At 36.2% G+C, this 22,890-nt stretch overlaps 1 protein-coding gene across 4 annotated transcripts in view; it reads left to right on the top strand.

The window, feature by feature from the left end:
- MIGA1 (mitoguardin 1) overlaps positions 1–22,890 on the top strand; it is a 39,934-nt gene that overhangs the window by 5,742 nt on the left and 11,302 nt on the right. For all 4 annotated transcript variants that reach the window (XM_074598767.1, XM_074598768.1, XM_074598770.1 and 1 more), the window contains exons 7-8: positions 509–632; positions 17,903–18,003. In XM_074598767.1, the coding sequence (XP_074454868.1) occupies positions 509–632; positions 17,903–18,003 (225 nt within the window). The remainder of the gene's footprint in view (positions 1–508; positions 633–17,902; positions 18,004–22,890) is intronic.

Here is a 22,890-nt window from a genome sequence, read left to right as displayed (position 1 = left end):
TGCTTCTGGATTGTACTATCAAGCTACCAAGCATACTAGTTCTCTGCACAAAATCCCTTGGGTCGTCTGTTTCTGTTATGACTGTGAGAGGATATCTGCTTAGCAAAGATAAAGGTCCTGGGAAAGATGATCAGTTTATGAATACTCGCAAATAATGTGCTTAAACTTTATTTGTATTCCTTTGTTCCTATGAACTAAATGCTAAAAATATTTTGAAATAAACACATACTTGTGTGGCTTTCATTATTTCTAGTGCAGTAAACGTCACAGATAATTTTAAAGTATTTTAAAATTTAGATTTTATTACACTAAATAAAATACACGTATGTTTAGAAAAGTGTGTATATTTTGGATGTTGCAGTACTCATCTGACAATGTCCTTGTGTGCTTTGTAGGAAATTAACGTGGCACGGTTTGCTCTTTGAAGGCTTAATATTCTTAGATTTTACAAAAAAATCTTACAGACTGTAAACAAATAGAAAATCTTCTAATGTCTGTCTTCTTGCAGGATATTATTAGTGCTGAATTCATTCATAAGCTTGAATCCCTTCTTCAAAGAGCTTACCGTCTTCAGGAGGAGTTTGAAGCCACCCTTGGGGCCTCTGATCCTGCTTCTCTAGCTAATGATATTGGTGAGTACTCCTATTTTACATTTTTACTGCTCGTAATAATGACTCGGAGGTGGGGGAGAAGTCACTGAAATATCCACTGAACAGAATTATATATATCAGTAAATAAACAGAAAAAATATCACGTTCTTTACATTATTATGTAATGTTGGATGTAGTGCTTGTATTGTATTGTACTTGAGAATTTTCACAATACTTCTTAAGTTTCTAAAGTTTATGTTGACTTGGGTATTTAAATATTTATGCAGTAAGAATATATGACCCTTTTTATAGTGTGGGTGTATTATTAGAGTGTTTCAAAAGAAGTTTTATATGTCTTTTGAACTGTCAAACTGCGTATGCGTGGACTTTTGTTTTTTTGGTGTGTCCTAACTTTTTACAAAATCCAAAACCAAACCAGAAAAACTTAGTCTGAAATGCTTAGTCTGAATCCCTTACCAAAGCTTTTATCCCTGGTGATTGAAATTTATCACAGTGGCAAAACCCAGGATGTTAAAATGGCAAATATAATGAGTAGTTGCTGCCAGACGTGCTGATTAGGTACAGCTAGTTTGATTATTTTTATTTAAAGAATTGGCTTAAGATTTTAAAGACTGATAGTATTATGCTCTTTCATAATTCATGATCAAGTGTCTGATCTCAAATAACTGTCAGACTTTAAAGGCAGAACGTGTTCTGGGATTAGTTTGAGTCTTGTTTGTTAGGCTTCAGCTCGACTGGCGCAAGGTGGCAGTACTCTCATCTCTTAGCCCTCATGTCATCCTGCAACTACTAAACACAGCCCTGAGTAAGGTCGGAATTAAATTTAGGTCAGAGTTGGCTTTCTGACGTGTCTGCGTACACCTGTTAATGTTTTATTTTGGTGTCTGAAACCCTAAGCTCTAAATAAAGTTGCATTGTATATCCATTATTAAATTAGAAGTTTGCTTGTTATTTCTGTCTTCAGGCAAAATTAATGTAACGGTATTCAAAGGACTCGATGTGATGTTCGATGTGTTTAGCTGTTGTTTTGCTTGGTTACCCTGGAAGTATTTTAAATTGATGTTTTATTTTTTTAGATGTGATAACTGAATTCTTGTTTATCAAGAACGTTCTGAGAATTTAATTCCTTTCAAATGTTCTTTGTAGAAATAATTTGTGATCTCTTGAGTAGGTGTCTGTTACTTTATTATGATTATTTTTTTTGTGCTGTCCCAGATGAGTGGGGAAAACAAGTAAAGAAGTGCTTTAGTGAGTAGTGTTTTCACTGTTGAGGATTTGGGGCTTTTTCATCAGTATCTTGAATTTGTGGCTTGAACAGCAAGTAATATATTAAAGAATGCTTCATTTTTTCAGAATGTTTTAGAACACAAACAGAGTAACATCATCTACCTCCAAGCACTGTGGTGCTTGCAAGATTTAATACAGAGGCTTGTTTTTGTTCAATATTTGATATAAAAACATTTCTTCACTCAACACTTCTTAGATAATTTACTTTCCTTTAGGATATGACACTGAGTGTAGTGTATGAATGTTTGAAGTAGGATGTTTTTGAGATTGACGGTTTTTTGGTAACTTTCCTAGGAGAGACAGAAAAGTACATTTGGGAGAATCCTAGAGGCTCTCTTATGGTCTTATGGATTTATTTCTCCTCCCTGCCCCCTTTTTTTTTTTTAATTTGTTAATCTAGTGAAACAAAATGAAAACAGACTTTCCTTTACTACCCCAAAATGTGCATGTTAACATGTAATACTTATTTTGTTTAACTTCTATTCACAGCTTTGTATTACTCTCTTAGAAATATGCTAGAATAAACATTGATCACTTTTTTTCTTTTGTGTGTGCGCGCACGTGTGTGCATATATTAATAACAACAGGAATGGAAGGGTTCATGAGCCACACGAATAAGCAAGTCCAAGAAAATTATGAAATCTCAATGGCGAAAAGAAAAAAAGATAGTGTAGCATTCTTTACGCTACTAAGAATAAGAATAAAATCCTACTGCAAAATACAAATGACAGTTCTGAACAGAAACAGAAACGCCTCTGTTCCGTAGGAACACTTGTGGCAAAAGAGGCAGCATCTGCTAAATCAGAATCAGTAGTCCTGGACGATTTATACCCAAAACTTCTCGAAGAAGCTAGATGAAGAAAGCACCCTAATCCATTATTTACTATTCATTGACCTTGGGAAGTGGAAAATGTTCCAAATGATTGGGAAATCGCCAATTTAGTTCCAAATCTTAAAAAGAAAAAAAAAAAAAGGCACCCCAAAACTACAACATCCAAGTTAAGTATCATGCCTGTGGAAGAAGAGTTGCTAATTTGCAGTTCTGTTAGCGCAGGCAAGAGAATAAAAGGTGAAGTTGGTGCCAGTTGTTATGGTTTCGTGGTAGGTAATTTTTCTTGGACTGTAGGTTTTTGAGAGATCTGCAATTTGGGGGATTGATACAGCATACATACACTGGATGATAAGAATGAGCTCACTGACATGAACATTTATTTATACTTCTGTCCACTGTTAAGGGAAAGGTTTTCTTTCTAGGGAAGACGTTTGGTCAAATGCTGTAATTTTATCAACTATGTAGTTGATGACAATCATTTGTAGAGCTGGAAGTTGATAAAAAACCTAATCATTTAGGGCATTAAAAGCACTGAATGAAAAGGAAAGGTTAGCAATACTGATCTGACTTATCTGTTTAAATGGTTACAATCTAACAAATTACATTTGGATTCAGGCAAGTATGGATTGTACATCTAGATGAGAGATTTTAAAAGAAAAGTAATAAAAAAAACACTCTTGGAATGCATTAGGAAAATTATGTATCGCAGTCAGTGTAATTTCTCAGCACGGTGCTGTAGAAAAAAGACAGTTGCTGATCTCTGGCTGTGTGAAAAGGACAGCATCAGCATAGAGGCAGAGATATGATCTTGTTTTTGTATGGTTTTAGAATACTGTGTCCAGTTCTGTTGTTCGTATTTCAGAAGATATGGAAATACTAGACAGCTCAGAACAAGCCATAAAAATGATCCATGTTTTGGAAAAACAAGATAATATGTGGTTTAAGTTGCGTATGTCCAGCTCCTTATTGAAGAAAATACTGAGAGGTGACTGACTTGTTCTGAATAGCTACTTACACATGGAAAAGGTATGTGGTGCCGGGGGATTTGTAGACCTTGTTGTTGAAGTCATAACTAGATCCAGTTTCTGATTGTTAAAGTGAAACAAGTTAAGTTCTGAAATAAGTTGCCTCTGAAGCGTGTCAAGGGTATTTCAGTTTTTTAGACAAAAACTTTATTTTAAATGCTATTTTGAGGGATGTTTTTATTCCTCTTTGAGAAGAAGAGATGGACTTGGGGGTAAATGGTCATTGCGGTCTTCCTGGTATTTAAGCATTTCCCCTTATTGTCACTAATTTTTTGTCTTTCATGGGCCTTGGAGTGCAGAAGAAAAAGCCTTAGTTGTCCTTAATAGTTTCATAACACTTGCAGCTTGTCATTAGAATGCTTATAACCAGCTCTTATGCTTCTGAGTTTCAACTGTTGACCCACAATGGTAACCAGAAAGCATTTTGCTTTGTTTTTTCTCTGATGTTCATGATTGTTAGATATGGTTTGTGGATTTTTTTTCTTCAGTTTTCACCATCTGAAGCACTTGTGATTAGCCACAGCTGGAGACAGGGCTCTGACAGTTGGACAAATGCTATTAAGTGTTATCAAAAACTTGCTACGTAAATGTCTGACTAGCACTTCTTATTCAGAAACCTTGGGTTATAATGAGCTCCAAATTTGGTCAGCAGGGAAACTTACAAAGGTAAAAACTTCCATCAGTTTCTGGTCTTCAACTTTGTGTAAAATCTTCTGTCAAACTTTGGGGCTTCTGAAACCACTCTCTCCCCTACTTGTCTACTAGTCATAGATGTTGCTCCTTCCCAAATCCTTTAAATGTTATTCTTCCCAGATCATCATTTCCCTCTACCTAATCAAATTAAGGTCTTAGTGCTGACATTGATCAATCTTACCAGAGGCTTGCTTTTCACTTTGTGATCCCACTTACTAGTTGAAGTTGGTTGGCACAATAAACAGTTTGCCAGCCAGCTCTGAGAAACAGCCTTCAGGAGGAGACTATGGTAGCATGCTACATGGGAGAGTCGGGAATGAGTTACCTGGGAGTACGATAGCCGGTTGCTGCAGCCACTGTCTTTTTGCTGCAGCCACTGCCTTTCGTGATGTGGCCTGAAGTGCTTTTCTTCTGTCTGCTGTGACAGGTAAAAGGTGACTTGTCAGAGCAGGCAATCATCACTTGAAGAGGTTGCCTGCTGTAGTCTAATTGCCTTTTGTTTGATTCTTGTGTAAATTAGCACCTCCAAATGTTTGGGGTTTTTTTCCTAGTTATATGTAAATTATATATTTTCTCTTCCAGATATCTCTAAATATTCAACTTTTAGAAGTGCAGAAGATACAGGTATAAATAAATACCTTTTCTCCCTGCCTGTAGAATTCTATTAATAGTAAAAATAATAATAACAAAAAGAACTGCAAATAATAATCTTAAACTCTGTAAGCTATTGTTGAGTTATAAACAACAAATACAGCCCTGGAAAAGACTTGCATTTTAAATAGATGAAATAATGGAGCGCAATTATGTTCATTGTTTTTTGCATTCTCCACCGGACTTTCAGAATTATCATATAAACCAGCAAGCTAAAATAGGATTTCTATAGCAGAAATATTTCTGAACATTAAATTAAAGCAAGTATATGGGGCTAAACTGCGGTTGTTTCCATGCTGATCCTCTTAGGACTGTGAAACAACATGAGAAGCCCAGAAACAGGCTTTCCTGAGCCAGGCATAAGCTGCACTGAATCAGGAAGGAGGCAATTGGCAAAAAACTGTGAAACAAGATATTCATCTTGTTATTTCTGAGTGGTGAATGTGAGGGTGTAGAGGGTTAAAAGCTTCCAATACTTTCTGTAGTCTGTCCTTGAAGAAAGTTCTCTTTTTTTCTTTTTTTCTTTTTAGATCTTTTCTAGCAGACTGAAATGTTAATCAAGCTAACTTGAGAGGAATGCAAAGAGTTAGGAGAGAAACAATAGCTTTACTTACAAGCAGAATTGCAGGTCAGAGGGTAAAATTCTCAAATTGTAGGGCTCCTTGTCAGTCCTGAATTCCTAATACTTCATATTATTATTTTGATTTCTACCGTAAAAAGGAATGCTGGCACTCAAACTAATAGTGACTCGTGCACACTGGCCCTTAAACTTTTTGATAATAATATTAAAACCTATGCATTGGTTACACTTTTATTTTAAAAATACTTACTTTTTATTTTATATTAATTATACAATTTAAAACAAATTAATTGCTTGAGCTAGTGCACTAAAACATCTCTCACAAAGGTCTGTGGTGTTGGATGGTTTTGTTGGAAGGTTTGTCTGCTTCTTTTTTTAATTTTCTTCTCACACTCAAAGTTATGCCTGGCATTTTGGAGAGAATAAGCACAGCCTTTAACCTAGTGACAAAACTCTTTGGAGAACATATTTACATATTATAAACCTTTTCTCCAACTGCTCTTAAAACAAAAAAAAAATCTTTGCATAATCATTGAAGCTGTTGAAAGCTCATTTTTTATATATTTTATTAACCCAGACTTCACTGATGTTTTACTGTCCATGGATGAATATCTAGGGCCTGCATTTTCCTTCCTGACTCTGAAATGCTAATGGAAAAATTTTAGATTCAGAGTATTATATTTTATTTGGTTATGGACAAGAAACGTTTCTGTTTATAATTCTTATGCTCCAGTGAGGAGGTGAGCAATTTGTAGTAATTTACTTAGGTGTGCTCTAGTAGTACATACTATAAAATAACTTCAAAGTACCATAACTTTTCATGGTAGCTTGAAAACTTTTTGCTTGCTTTGTCTTTGCTTTATCTCCTTGAAGATAAATTTACTTTAAATGATTTCTTTGTTTCTTGTAGAAGGACAAAACCTTTTTCTAGTGGCTGAAACCGATTTGAAATCGAAACGAAAAAAAACAATAGCTTTTCCTTTTTTAAGTGTGGAAGTATATTCATCCCAATAAATGCTTATATAAAGGAAAGAAAACAGTATTACTAAGTCTGAGGAAAAGCCCAGAAAAGTTATTCCAGTCCTATTTTAAAAAAAAAATTAATGTATATTTTGAACATAATTTGGCTATCACAGTTTGTGGAAATTACTGCTGAAGCTTAATGCGTTTTACTGTGAGGTCTCTTGTAATTGCAACTTATTGCTGCAGCTACTCACAGTAGTTACTCAAAGGGCAGATGTTTGAATTGGGTACCATGTCTTCTACTAGCAATTATATTTAAGCCTTTCCTTTGAAGGCACATTTGTCCAATATTAATAATGCTTCCTTTCTAAATCACCTTCAGCAAAATTCTTTACCGGAAGGCACCTAAGCACAATGTTGAATAGCAGAGTAAGATTGGTGGTTACAAGTTCAACTTGAAACTGTAAACAAAAACATTTCTGCAAATGTTGTGTCTATGAAAAGATTGTAATGCTTGGCTTTCTCAGTGATACTCATAATTTTGGCAATACTATACTAAAAACACAAAATAGCTTTGCATGGGCCTGCAGTGAAGTTACTGGTACTGAAAAAGATTAGTATTTGATAATCTGTATCTTTATGTTGGTATTTGGTAACCTGGAGCATGTGTTTGTGTTTATCTTAAAAGCTGAAGCTTAGATGCCATTTCATTGCATGGTGAAACAGATGAGCAGTGCCTTTTCAGCAGTGGCTCAAGATAATTTATTTTACTGTACACTGAACCAGTTTTGGAGAACACAAAGTCACTTATTGTATGTTAGCTTAGGAGGTACGATAGGTAGAAATTCCTGAAAACGCTTTCAGTGAGATCAGAGTCTGTTTCTGCTTTTTGAGGACCCTTGTTACCATTTGCCCAACAGCTTTGCTCTTAGATCCAACCGTGCAGGCTATTTATACACCTTGCTGCCTTTCCTTAAATGGCATCCCTGAAACCTGTCTTCTTTCTGTCCACACCAAAACTCTTGTTTAAGCCCTTGTCTCTCTCACTTCTTGGCTCCTGTCATGTTCTTGTGTCTTGCCTTGTCCATTTAAAACTTGCTTTTCTGTCATGGACTTCACTGTTGTTTATAAAAATCACCTTTGCTCATTTTTCTGACCAGATTATTCCTTTCCCTTAGGCTGTCTCTCACCCTCAGGAGCTTCTCTTCAAATTAAATACAAGCTATTCTTTTAGGTGTAAAGGCTGCTCGTAATAGAGCCACAATCCACCTACCTGATTTAATTTCCCAAACTTTGTTCAGTTAGTTAGCTGTTCCTGTGCTTCCCTGCTCAGTTCTTCTAACACAAACCCCATCTGCTGTTTCTCAACTGTTTCTGCTCATTCCTTACAACATGTGAGCAGCTGTCGTCCTCTTTCCCCACATCTCTTCCCGGTTCCACATAGTTACATGCGCAGCCTCTAATTACTTTCTCTTTTTCCTTTCTTCTCTGCCCGTCAGTTTTAAATCCCTGATAAAAAGGGGAAAATATAATGAAGCTGTTCCACGTTTTCACATGAGTAAGGAACGATGTACAGCAGTTTATGCAGTTAGTGCCTCACAATACTATTCAAGTATGACTCGTTAATGCACACTGTGTTTATCACTTACCCCACAACTGCAAACACACATGACTACTTTAAAAGCATATTTTTTGAGCATTCCTTTTGCATCTTTTTTGTTGGCTGCTCTAACGTTTAGTTTTAGTCAACAGCTTCTACGTGGTTTTTTTTTAAACCTCTTAGAAAAGTACCCATATTTACCTTCTTTTTGTGTAAAGAAAATTGATCATTTTCCCACACGTCAGGGCTTGATTTAATAACCACTGCCTTCATTTTGAACACTTTTGAAAAATGAAGTATGGAATAAGTGGAAACAGCCTTCCAAAGGCACGAAGTTGCTTGCTTTTTTTTTTTCCTCTCCTTTTGTATGTTCTTGTAGTATTTTCTTAACAAGTTATAGTTTACAAATTCTTTTTCTTAGGAAAACGGATGTATGTACATTTAACTTCTATGTGTTTATATAGCTTGTGAGTATAAATGTTTCAGAGGCAGGAAAAAATCATACCAGACAGATGGCAAGTAGTGAGGGTGGAATAAGTGTTTATTTTTCTGGCTGGAGTATTGCAGTATGAGGTTATATAAACTGATGATCAAGAACATGTTTTGGTCCATAGGGCTAACTCCTGTTTTAGAAGTTCTACTAAAACAATTTATTCTTGTATTAAAGTCTGTTTTTAAGAGAGGCTTGTCTGAAACTTTCTTGGGCAAAATGAAGGAAGGAGAGCCAGAATGGGGTGGGGGAGATACAGACAGTGATGGTTTAGAGTTTGAGAAGGCTTCAAAGGAAAACAGCTCTCTTAGCTTGGTAGATTAATCTTGAAAGTGCAGAAACAACATTTTGAGCTTTTCCAATTGCTTTTGAGCACAATATCAAAATGGAATATTGATAGAATTGTATAAAATCAGCAAATGTAGCTCTCTGCACTATAGTTGCTTTATTAATTCAAAACTATTGGGACTAAAATAGATAAACTTCTGTCTGCAATTCATTTTCAACAGCTTAAAATTAAAAAGAAGCTAACAACTTTTCTTAACTGATGTGTCTACTATGTTTAAATTTTGCTGCTGTTTAAGTCAAAGGCTCTGACTCATCAGTCTGACATAAATTGTTTTAGCGTATCCACATGGCACAGTCTTCAACAACTTCGTTTACTGGGCTTGTTATTTAGCACTAGCCATACCCCATCACTACAGCAATACATGTTTATTTACCAGGTATATAGTTTGTGGGGCTTTTTTCAAATGTTTACCCTATTGCTGGGAGGCTCAAGTAGCTTGTGTGAGCATTTCACTCCTAAAGGCCTTTTTATATCTTACAATTCTCTTAAACTTTTGTTTCGGCTTGAAATGTTTCAATGTTGAACCTGTACATAGGAGTAAATCCATTTTCGTCGAGAGTTATAGCAAAAGGTTCTGTGAACAATAAAAACACAGAGAGTAAAATTTATTATTTACGTGTTATTTTTCTCTCATGCATGTATTTATGCTGCAAAAAATTAACTGGGTTTGAGATGTGTTTTATTTCTCTTTTGATTGCTCAAGCTTAACTTTTTTTTTTTTTAATAAATTACTGTAAATTCTCTAATTCTGTATGGGATATCTGGTCTGTGCACTATGTCCCACCTTACCTAATAATCCTGTTTGTAGCAAAGTGCTGTAGTGTAGCTGATTCAAGAGCACATGTCGATCACACCAGCCTTTATTTTCTCTACTGCTATTTAAAGCTGCCCTTGTTCTACATGCAGATATGCTGCAAGTATTTAAAGGTAAACATATACATATTTCCAGATAGCCTAAATTATGTACATTATTTATTATTCAAGCGTTGTTTTATTTTACTTTAATTTACCATCGATATCTTATGTATTGACTATATATTTAACTACATCTGTTTGTATAGCTGCTAATCAGTGTCAGGCTGTCTTCCAGGGTCAGGTTGCACTAATCGTTACTTGCATTATAATTCAAGTATTAATGTGTTGTTACTAATGTATTTAGCAACCTTATAGTGTTATTAATTTGTTTTTTAATTTAAGTTGGGTAACTGATGTTATTTAGTAAACTAAAGATCCAGAGGAAGAACTCTTCATTCAGTACAACATTTTAAGGATTCTTATCTCATTCTTTCCTACTCTGGGGCAAGTGGAATGCAAGCAGGCCCCAATCAGTAGGGCACTTAAGATATTCTTTAGGTCTTATTGTTTAAAGTTAAGTATCTGTCTTGCTAATTTAGGTTCTTAAACTGTATGCTCTGTGTGTGCAGCTGGGTTTGCAGAAGCTAGTCACATCGCCAAGCCATTTGACTGGAGTCTGCAGAATTCTGTAAAACAGATCTGCCCTGAAATTCAAATAAAGACTAGGATTATTATGCTGTACCTGCAGAGTTTGCCTGTCTCAAATATGCTAGAGTCTCCGCTCTGAGTACAGAATCCAAATGCTAGTCCGAATCAAATATATATATTTGATATCTTCTGATGTTTATTTCACTGAGGATCACCAGTAATATAGTTGGTTCTGTCTTTCTATCTTTCTATTAATTCCGGGATAGAAAAGTATCAGTCTTTTTTTTTCTGATACTGTCTTTGTACACGTAAGTGGAATTACCACCTGCTAGGTAGTATATTTTTCTTTTAATGGAAGAGCAACAGTTGCTGGTTTTTCTTGTCCTTTTTCATCACTGCCTGTGCTACTATCTGCTCTTCCATGAAATGATGCTTGGTGGGAAAGCCAAGAAGGTGGCAGTGCAAAGAGCAGTGCACTTGTGTAAACATGTTGCTTTAAGTATTCACTGCTTTCAGTAGATTTACAAAGGTGTAGTAGAACTGAGACCAAAGGGATAAATTCACTTACTTTTGAGACTCCTCTCTCAAGTCTGGTGAGAAGACTTTTCTACTTACCCTGCTTATGGAGGCCTCTAGCATAGGAAAGGTATTAAAGGAGATAATTCTAGATGTGTAAGCCTCAAAGTTAACCTCGTACTTCCATCTTCTGTAAATAAGACATTGCATTTTGAATCTACTCTGCATCACAATGAGTTAACGTATCATTGCACTGAATATGGTTGAACAGACCATTCCATTGTCACTAGAACGTGTCTGCGCAAAAATAGCGGTAGGTTGCACTTGTTTTTAGGATGTGAAGAACTAAGAAAAGGCAGTGACGTTCAAATCTGATGACTAAGGTATCTGGCAGTCTTCACAGTGCTGTGCTATAAATCCCCAGTGAACAGCTACGTTTTAAAATAAGCAGCACTGGAATTCAAACTAGACTTTGCTGTGGCCAAAATAGATGTGATGCTTTCTGAACTGCAGGAGAATGGAGTACCCCTACGAAGAGGAAACAGTGACAACTTTGTGTTGCACATTCATCTAAATAGGGCCTGTCCAGATTAGACAGCTGAGTGAACTTGGTTGCCAGATCTTCTCTCTCAAATCAAATACAAGTACAGAAATTGTTATCTAAACTATTGGACTTGAAAACAGGAGGGTGGTCAGAAATCAAATTCTCCTCTAAAGGATAGGGATTTGAACTTTAAAATCAGGGAAGATCAGCTGATTTTTAGCTTCAGGGTAAAGAAAAGAAGTTGCAGAAAACTGTAACACTGTATAAATGTAAACTTTATAATGTGCAATTGCAAATAATCAAAGTTTACATTTTCAAAGAAATAAAAAGCTGTATGATAGGGAGAGACGTAAGTGACACGTAGTTCACAGGGGATGTACATCTCAAGTGTGTTTCAGGATCATACGTCTGTGTCAAGCCGAGTTGGAGCAATAAACCAGAGAAGTAAACATATGCATACATTTATTGTGTGTTTACTAAGCTGATTTCTCAGCTGTCAGCACATATGATGTGTTAGTTTAGGTTATAAGATACATATTAGATGCTGCTTTATTTTTTTATAATTCAGATTTCGTCAATCTAGCACTACGTGTGTTTACTCTGCCCCTTTCTTGACATTTGAATTGCAGAGTTCCTCATGGTCTTTCTATTTTGAGATGTTGGTTTTACGATAAAGCATGCCACAATGATTCAGGGACAGCTTCCACAGGTCACATTCTCTATAACAAAATGGTATTTCTAGCCTTTTGATAATTTCTTCGCTTAAAACATAAATAAATTTTGCAACTATCAGAAAATATTCCAGTTCACTTAGCAAATTTATGGAAGAGTTCTTTAGCAAATTTAAATCTTGAAAGAATCATTTGATTTATCACCATTCAAGAATATCAAAGCTGTATAATATTTCCTAATACTCTTGAGATATGTAATATACCTGTGGATTACAGGAAATACATTATACTTAAATTCCTTTATTAAGTATCTTTGATTTTTACTTGGAGAGACTAAAATGATTACTTATGCACAAGCATTTTGTGCTGTCTTTACCTTTGCTAAATGAGAGCATTCAAGGTGCTTAATTTTACTGTTTTAGAATATAACAGCAGTAGCCATGTTGTTTTGTTTTATACATCATTAAAAATGTAGTGCTCAGCAGATAATATAACTTTATGGACAAAGTTAGTATATTGAAGGTCTAAAAATAACCAAATTATTATAAACATCCCAGAAGGTGCTGTTATTTCTTTCCAAAGTATGTGGAAAAATCTCTTGAAGATTATATTTTAGGTGAGTTGCATCTTCTTCCAGATGGCAAATATTGCAAATAAGAACATTTCGGTTTTCAGGTGGATTTATTGCTTGTGTACGTAAAGTTAATGGGTTGTACTATTCAATTTTTATATGCATTCTCTACTTACTTGTATTTAAGCATGAAGAATTTATTAGTGTCATCTATACACATGCTTTTAATTCATCTTTTAATCATCTGTACTCCTTTTGTCTTAAAAATAACATCAAAGTAATAAATACAGAACACAGTGTGACTGAAGAACATCTTGTGTTTTGCATAGTGATAATTAGGTGAGCATCCAGTGTCTTGGAAAATGGGCCTTTTTATACCTGTGTGAGAGTATTGTAGTGGAAGGCTTTTATGTGGACCTTAAAGATTACAGCTCTACTTGGAAACTATTATGAAAGCTCAGTGGAGTCAGCTTTACTGAGGAAGTAAGATTTGGCCTCCTGTTTGCACAAAACGAGATTATTCTCTGCATGAAAACTGCTAAGGTATTTGTTAAGGATGTAATTTGAAGGCTCAGCAGTTAGCTCAGCCAAAACTTACCTTGAAAAAGCTCTGTGAGTACGAGGAGGAAGGTGTAATTGCAAACACAACAAAGAATCAGGAAATGTGTTTAACTCGTGGTGCATGTTGACGTACTGGTAAAGTACAAGATTTAGTTGGATATTTTTAAAAGACCCTGACATGGAATATATTTTTGTGCTGAAGTCAGTAACAGCTTTGCTTACATACAATGAGCTATAGGCACTTTGTTGAACCCAGATATTTGTGTTAGTGGTGAATGTAAACACATAATTTAACAATAACTGTTAAATCCAGAAAGGTGTGTGTGGGCACCCTTCTCCACTCTTGGCTTGCCTCTTTTAACCTGCTACTATACGACCCAGTCCTCAGAAGGTATGATCTGATGGTTGGGATTGTTTTCATTTTATAAATAACGGCATAAAGTAAAATTCACTGCTTTCTAGGAGCATCCTGTAAGACTTCATGTAATACATTGGTAGCTACTTGGTAGGACTGATGATTTTTGTAATGAATATTCAGTCAACACTCCCAGAGTGATGACTATTTATAAATGTAAATAAAGCTGCTTTTGGATGCTTCAGCAACAGTGGTGACAGACCACTGTGGCGCTTGTGACTAGCTAGAAGACTGTGACACATTCTTTTGAAACTGAATTATGTAATACTTAATGTTTCTGTGTGCTCTGAACTTGATTATTGTAACTCCTTTGTCCAGGCATGAAGCCACACGTCTGAGGGGCTTGACTAGCGCACAACACAGTGTCTGGCTGTGCGGTAGCCTGACAGAGTACTGGGACCCCGCTGCTCTTGGGGTGCCCTGACTTTTCATAAGAGGATTCCTTTGCAAGGTTTTCTCTTCTTTGGAGTCTACCAAGTCTCTCCTTTCTCATCCTGCTTTCCTGCTTGTGATGTGTTACTGCACTGATGTTCTGCTGAAGTGGGAGGGCTGGGGAGAATAGGAAACCATGGCTTTAACGGTGGCACTCAGAACTAAATTCCTTAACTCACAGTGAGTTCTTTGCCAGTGGGTAAGTGCTTTCCTTTTTTAACTGCTGCACATAAGCGCCAAACTCACTTGCGAACTCATGCCATGTTTCATTCAGGGTTGGAGGGAAGATAACATATAAACAGTTTACAGAATTTTAAAACATTATCTGATGGCAAATACTTCCCAATTGAGTGCTGAAAAGTTAATTCACATGTAGTTCCATCTCTAAGGTCAGATTTTGCTGTGAGAGTTTAGAGGGTTGGTTTTGTGGTCGGTCTTACCACGTGAACCTACCAGACGAAAGACAAATAAATATTCTAGATTAGTACTCTCTGAATAGATGTGAAAGTAGTTTTGTTGTGGTTTGTTGGGGTTTTTTAGCCTGCTTCGTTTCAAATAGGTAGTTGTTTGCAAAATTTTATAAAGCTAGGATTAATTTCACAAGCTTTAGCAATACTCCGTGTTCTTAGCATTTTTTAATACCCTTAATGTAACTTTAGAACCATGTATGGATTTTAAGGCACTGCAACCAAGAGTCTTATGGCAATTACTGTTGTCAGTATCGTATCTGAAACTCTACGTTATCCTCTTTACAAATATAAATGAACCCAAAATAAATCCCAGGCTCCTCAAATAAGTAAAGTGTATTTGAAGCTCACATAGTGTCTACTATTCCTTTCCTGAAGGTATTAAACTTGTGAGAGCTAGGGATGACTGTGGGAGCAGTTGCAGGCGCTGGTGGGTGGGTTCCTCTCGCAGCTGTTCATTCCAGGAGTCTCGTTGTGCTGCTGTCTCTATTTCTTCATGTTCTTGTGTCTAAGAATGTTCTCCTGGTACTTGCATGGTATGTACTCCAGCTGTAACTTAATTTTCACCCTAACATTTTCATAATGCTGTGCTTTCTGCACAGTGTGGGTATTGATAGGCACCTGCTTAGCTAAGGGTATTTTAGGGTATTAGGGTGGTGGTGGCCAGAAAGTCAGAAATAACTGACAAGGCTGTTTTGTTTTCTTTGTGGGGTCTGTGCTTTTTATGCACGTATCACTTACCAAAGGTACTATTTCACTCAGCATAGCCAAGCTTTTTTTAATAAATTTTTTTTTTTTTGGCCATAGCATGTGAATTTTGTGCCTTTTTTGTACTAGTGAGGATTTTCTTTGAGTGAAAACACAGAGATTGCACACTCAACTAACATGTTAAAAACATACTGGCTAGGTGACAGTTTTGGGCCCATATTAGAAAACTTGGAATTACAACTTCTTTGGCAAATATAAATATATTCAAAATCTGACTGTCTCTAGAGTTTCATGTAACCTGTAGCAGCAAACTCTACAGAAGAACCTGTGTGTTTCCTTCACTTACACCAATTATTTTTTTTATGTATATGCAGAATAAATTTTTGGTAAATAGCATTATTCCCATTTATATGTAATCGGTCACATAGCCCAGTGTTAAATACTTCAGTGGGGGGATGTGTTGTTGTCACTGAGCTATAAACTCGCATATAACAGCAACAGCACAGTAATTATAAGACAATATCCACAGTCTTTGAGGCTTCAGTCTGTGATGTATGAGGGTGGTGGAGACGTTCGTGGATTGTGAATAAGTTGATATATGAGACTACTTGACAGCTGCCCTTTGTGTACCTAAGAGCCGGGTCCTTACCTTAACATCTTCATTAAAGCCATCAGTAAGATCTTTACCAGTATGGCCCATGCTTTGCTCTTGTAGGAGTTTGATTTGCATTGCTACTTACTAATATAGCTGTTTATTTCTCATGAAGTAAGTGTTGCATGTTGCCTACAGACTGGGAGGGTTATGGAAAATAATATTTCTTTGAATTGCACTTGAACTGGGTGCTAGAGGGCTTTTCTAACTGAGATGTAGAAACTTCTGGTTTAATAGCAAATTTATTATGGAAAACAACTTAGCCAAAAGGAGAGGTTCAGTGGAAAAATCTGCAACCAGGTGTACATCCCTGTACTACCCTATGTTTAACGGTATTATTGCAGTTTCAGCAACTGCTTATGTGAAAAAGCGATATTAGAAAAGCATTTGATGTAATATTAGAGGGGGATTAATGCAAATTATGAGCTAGAAGTAAGAAGGAAACATCATGTTACCTGTCTGCTCTTACCAGACCTCAAGCAAATGCTTTACAAACCACAGTTTGGTTTTCTGTTCCAGCTCTTCAAATTCCAGTATGTGGTTATTTTTCTCAACCAACTTAGATGCTGCTGTACTTTTTCTCCTGGTTTTAAGAGGTCAGAAAAAAGAACAAGCTATTAAGAATGATGTGAAAAAAACAGAGACCTTCATATGAATATTGGTGAAGTTGTGATTACAAGTTGGAAACTGCCTAACTCACTCTAGTAAAATCTTTGTCCAAACTTTTAATAATTTTTTCCCTCAGTGAATAGTCTCAAAGACAGATATTTATTGTTATGTGCAATTTTTGAGCTGTCGTTCCAAGTCCGTAACTAATAAAACCATAACGACCACTGAAATAATAGTTAAATTATGTGGATTTGTAGCATTTCAATTGATGAGTAAACCATTCCATTATATTGGCGTTTGGCCACTTTGCTGTGTAATTGTGTTTTTTATGAAGTGTTGCCGTAGCAACAGATCTGGATGACATTGGGTAGCTGGTTGCTGCTAACTGTTGGAAATAAAACAGATTTTAGCAATGCATGTGTAATGTCTGAAGGTAAAATAACCCAAAATAAATGCCTGTGCTCTACTGAGAGTGTAGTATGGGGCACATCAAGCCGAAGTCTGACTTATGAATTTAATCCTTCTGTGAAAGTGTTTTTGTACAGTGAAAACAAAACCATGTATGCTAATAATATGTGCAACAGCTGAAATCTGAGACTAAAATAAAGGAAAAGTGAGAAAAACTGTATTGCAGATGATTTTAAGCATAAAATATCAGTTATTTTAAAGGCGTTAAGAATTCTAGTACTATAGGAAATGCTTCTGGAAAAGCTTGCTGGGGAAAGAGGATACAGAGAAGATTAAAAACTTCACTCGCTCTTCTGAAGAACCAGCAAGTGAAAAAAGGCATGAGAAGCAGAAAATGAAATGAATTCACGGGAGGCTGAAACCTGTTTTTTATTAATGGCTTTCATTTAGAACAGTATCTAAAACATTGAGCATTACATAACACAGCCAAGTTAAAAACTCAACAGAGGATTTAGATCGATATAGCAAAATAACATCTTCAGATAGAGACATCTTCAGAAGTCTGTCAAAGAAAAGGCAAAACCCCTGAGGAGATATATTTTTCTTCTCTCTCTTCATTGAAGATGTAAGTCCACTTTAAAGACAGGTAAATACAATCACCTCTATATATGTTAGCGGGTCATAAGAGAATTTACCCTCATAGTAGTACAATGTTGTGCCTTCCAAATGAAGTACTACATTATAGTATACATCAAACACACTTTCAAGACTTTAATGGAATTTTCTGATAGTCTAATAATCAGGTTTTTTATTTTATTTTAAAGATAAAAATACAGACATTACTGTAAAGGATAATACGGATGACTTCTGCCTTCGAGATACATTAAGCATTGCATCAACAGACTCCTTTGTTTCCACAGCTGAGGTAAGACTCTTAAAGATTGCTTCTTTAAAGATTCATTGATCTATTTGAACAGAGAACAGAGGAATCTTAATTTTTTCGCTATTGTAAACAAAGTGTATTTGTCTTAGGGGGAAAAAAGAAGCATTCCTTGCTTAGTTGTAATCAGCCTCGTAGCAGTTCAAGTAATGAAGTTAGGATCAATTTGCCTTTTTTTTTTTGTTTGTTTGTGCACTGGCAGAATGTTTCCCCAACTCCTCCTAAAAAGAACTTGCTTTTGAAAAATATATCAGATTTGCATGAGTGAATAAGCACAATTAGTTGAGCCTCTAGTAGTTCCTTTCACCATGAATTTCATTTTTATATTCTCTTTTTTTTTTTTTTGGAGACAAAATTATTAGAAATTGATAGCTACCTATTTTAGTACGTTCCATGCACAATAGTATATACTTCATCTAAATTTCCCTAATCCTCCTGGATAAGACTACAGAGGATTCATAAAGAAATAATCTTTGGATAACAGGGCATTGTCTATTAGCTGAAATCTGCTACAGCTCCCTCGAAGTATTTGAAAGAATTTTATATACAGCAACACACTTACTAGAATGAGGAATATCTCCTTTTATAGTCTCTCACGAGCTGAAGTGATCTTGAATAGCACTCATCTCCAAATTACAGGAAAGGCAATTGGTCTCGATAGATACATTCTGTGTTAGATATTGCTATCATGTATGCATTACAACTGAGCTACTAAACTCAGACAGTTGTAAAAAGAGAGAGAATTGCATACACGTTCTTTGAAATAATCTTTTGACTGCCTGTTGTATGGTTTGTTTTTCCATGATACAATTACCTTGATTTAGTAATTCACATTAAACTGTGATTATATTGATTTAGTAATTCAGATGAAGTTGTGATGGTATGCCTAGCGTTCATTCCTAGCTAAGATTGTGTCTACAGAGACTGGTTACTCTTTCCTGTAATTCGGACAAGACTGCAATTCAAGTTTCCTTCAACTCTTATCAGCTCTTGAGAGGAGCAGTAAACCGTTATCATTTGTACACTCTGTAGCTTTTTTTTTTTTTGCATGTATTTTCCTAGTGTGCTTGCAAGTATGTGGACATGGGAACAATCCATTATGCTCATTTGTGTTGCTTGGCTTAAAAAAACCAAACACAACAACAAACCCAAAACCAAAAAACCCCAGGATGTGTCACCTCAGCAAAATAACCATCTTATCCTGAAGCTAAATTGTCTCAGTATTTGCTAAAGAAATGTTTGAGTCAAAACCAGCAATGGAACTGTCTTTACATATCCTGAAAATATTCTTCACGTTTTCATATTTCAAAGCCACTTCTGTCATCTCTTTCTTCCAGAACAAAGTTATGAAGATTTTCTCTTCCTTTCCAGCTGTTCTAGCCTTTGCCAATAGAACAAGCTCTCTGATCTCCTTTCTCAGGTTTTATTGAAGAATCTATTAAAATTCTCAGCTGATAGGAGTCCTGAAGATTAACAAAGCCATAAACAACTTGAAGTTTGGTCTTCAAACCAGAACACCATCAAAATTCTGGATTAAATATGAGCCACTGGGCTTAAACTACAGGGCCAGTTAGCTCTCTAGTAGTAGCTACTGGGGTGTCATTGTGTAGTGCAGGTAAAATAAAGCTGTGAACTGGTCATTTCTTATGAAAGTAGTGTTATCTTGATGTAAAGTTTTGCCCATCCTCTAGGGGGAAAAATGCTTTAAGTTAGTACTGCAAATAACTATGGCAAGGAGAAGGAGTAATAAGTACTACTCAGCTTATTTCAGCTATTAGTAGAGAACAGTGATCACTCTGTAACTGGATTAGAATTCACATAACAGATTTTTTGATTCTAGATATGATGATATTGGGTAGCTGCTTCTTGCTTATCTACTTTTATTATTCTTGCACTTGGAAAAAAGAGGAATGTTTCAAGCTAAGAGATTTGAGGCTTTTCCAGCTTTGGATTTGCCTGAGCTAATGTACAAATAAGCAGTTTTTCTTTCCTTGTACGCTCCCTGATTGCAGTTACAATTTTGGTAACTACCTTAAACTCTGTGTGCTGATAGAAATGTTTAGCAAAGGTTTTAAATCTGAAATACGTGTATATGTGTATGCTGCTGTGTGATTTTTGCCCTACTGGAATCACTAGTAATTTCACCTTCCTGTAAATCACAAAGTAGCAGCATTTTTTGTGGTCACATCATGGTACAAGCTGCATGTTGACAGTTACCCTGCTTCCTTCTACATTGCATCCTGTCCCAAGGAGCAGGACTAAGTATTTTGCGTGACTCTGGTTTTAGAGACTGGAAGCTGTTTCTGTGTTTCAGAGCTGACACACAGTCAAGTCAAATTTAGTTCATTGCCCTCAGGAGAGAGAAGAGCAAAGACACAGGGAATCCTAAAACAAGACATAGACGTTTTGATGGAAATTGATAGGGATACTGCTTAGGAGGCAACAAGAATGTTTTGCTATGTTATATTGGGACAAAACATAGGAAGATGGCTTTCAAGAAAAGAATTGTACAAAACTGGGACGGTTGGGAGAGTTTTTAAATCACATGCCCTTTTGATGAGCTCTACAGGGTAGCAGTAGGTTATGCCAAAACTTCATCTTGGCCATGGCTGATGATCAAGAGGATGCTGAGGATCGTGGACTTGATGACTTCTCATACAGAATGCCAGTCTGGACAGCTATAATATGCAGGTGCCCAAATCCTTATAAAGATGATTTAGACAGACAGTTGCCATCCCCAAGCTCAGACAGACTTCCTGTCCTAAACACACATAGGCTCTCAGAAGCACTGCAGAAGGGATGGTAAGCACAACCATTTTCCCTAATTACGTTACTGATACTGTATACTGTGATAAATAATGGTATTTTCTTCCCCATTTGAGACTATCTGCCATCGACTTGTGTTTATGAGGGTTAATATCTTTTTCATATTTTTGCTAACTTACCTGCTGTGTGATTAAAATAGCTACCACCTTTGGCAAGAATACAGCAGTGAGTGTGCCAGATAAAGGTCTCCACCCTCCCCTTCCTGGCTCCTTTTCCATATTTCAAATAGAAGCTCTTTCCCGCTCTCCCTCACAGTGAGCTTTGTTGCTGCCTCTCCATTGTCAGTGCACATGCATTTATTGTGTCTTATTTTCATATCTTGACTAGAACCAAATCTGTAGTTCTATTATCAAAGAAACTTTTCTTTATTAAAATGTTAACTCATTCCAAAGTTTAGGAGATTTATTTTTTTTTTAGACTTGTGAATAAAGCCTTAGCTGCTTTTTTTTTTTTATCAGTAATTGCTTTACTAAGGTTGTCTTTTTCTCAGTTCAAATCTATTAAAACAGTGCAGGAAGGAGCAAGCTTTGATAACAGGGAAAGAACACCAGTTTCCATACACCTGTAATTATTTGTATACAGCACTGAAACCTTCAAAGGGACTGAAATTGAATTTTAGATTCAGAAAGTGCTCAAAAAGAGCCCTGTCACTGAAAGGTAGGGTTACCTTTTTTTCTGGTTTCCAGGTAAATGTTTTATTCCTTTCCTGAAACAGGGAATACCAGAAGGAATAATGTTGGCAAGTAATAGTAAGGTGTATTCCTGTACCGTTTGTGAGGTGTTTAGTTTGTGTTTTTCCTGTTTGATCTCAAAAATCAGAGATGTGCTCTCCTATATTCTGACTGTCTTCAGAAGTGTGACCATAATTGCTAATCTGATCTTCTCAGGTCTTATTGTTCTCATCCTAGACACTCTGTCCATGTTCATGTTATCCGTCCAATTTGACGTGGATTATTCTCTTGCCTCAAAAACAAACATGGTACAGCAGTCCTGCAGTCTAGCATGCCCTGGGTAGCAAATTGTATGGAGCTCCCTGTTCTAACAACTTCAGTGAGGTATGGAGGTGCCTCGTATGTATAGTCTTAAAACATGTGAAGAAAGAGAGGAAAAGAATTAATCCCTGAAGTCTTTCATTCTGTTAACAGTAATACTCTTTCTTTGAAGAACCTGTACCCAAAGTGCCACTAACTACCACCTACAACTTGTGTGTGAACTCAAAAGATTTCATGGTGTCCAGTGAAGCGTGATATCCAGTGATAAAGCTTGTGTGTTCATATCATCATTATCAGAAGCTTTCCACCTCCCAATAAATATCAGTGGTGGTATAGGCAACAGAAAAGTTCTGTTCTGCTTTGAGAAACACCTCCTGTTCCTATGTTCTTTCTAACAAATTCCTCAAACTTCATGCTTCATTTGTGGTGGTTTGGGCATTTTTTTCCTCTCTGTTACTTGTCTTCTGCATCCTAATAGTTGTAGCCCCAGTTAAAAAGATTCCATTGTGGGGAAAAGCTTTCCATGTGGCAATGAAGAGTGGTGAACAGGAACCAGATTCCATTGATTCCCTCCAAGGACAACTGCGGTTGCTTGCTGTGTGGCTATGAATAGGAAAACTTAGGCCAACAAGTCATTAAATGGTGCCCTGAAAGCTTTAAAAATAATAATAAAATAAAAAAAACTGGAGTTGATCCTTGTCCTCTAACAGAAACCTTAGCTATGTGTGGTATTTGCATAGTATGTGAAATGTTTTCACTTCTAGGACAAAGAGGAGTTTCCTCTAATAGTCAGTGTGTTCCTATATGCTGACTTCTCATACTATACAGTTTTTAATTCTTAGGAAATATGTGTGACATTTGTAATAAATCTATATATTAGCACTGAACTAACTTTTGTCCCACAATAAATCCATGTAGGTATTACGTAGGCAAAAGCCTATGTACCAGAGAGCACGTAGCCGCGGAGTATTCTGCCTGTCAGCTACCACTGATGCACACAACATAGTGAATTCACATTCTTCATTATGCTTAAAAGTAATAAAGTTGCAGCAAT

Source organism: Larus michahellis, chromosome 8 (assembly GCF_964199755.1).
Source record: "Larus michahellis chromosome 8, bLarMic1.1, whole genome shotgun sequence".
Lineage (NCBI taxonomy): Eukaryota > Metazoa > Chordata > Aves > Charadriiformes > Laridae > Larus > Larus michahellis.
This window is presented reverse-complemented; position numbering and strand designations above follow the sequence as displayed.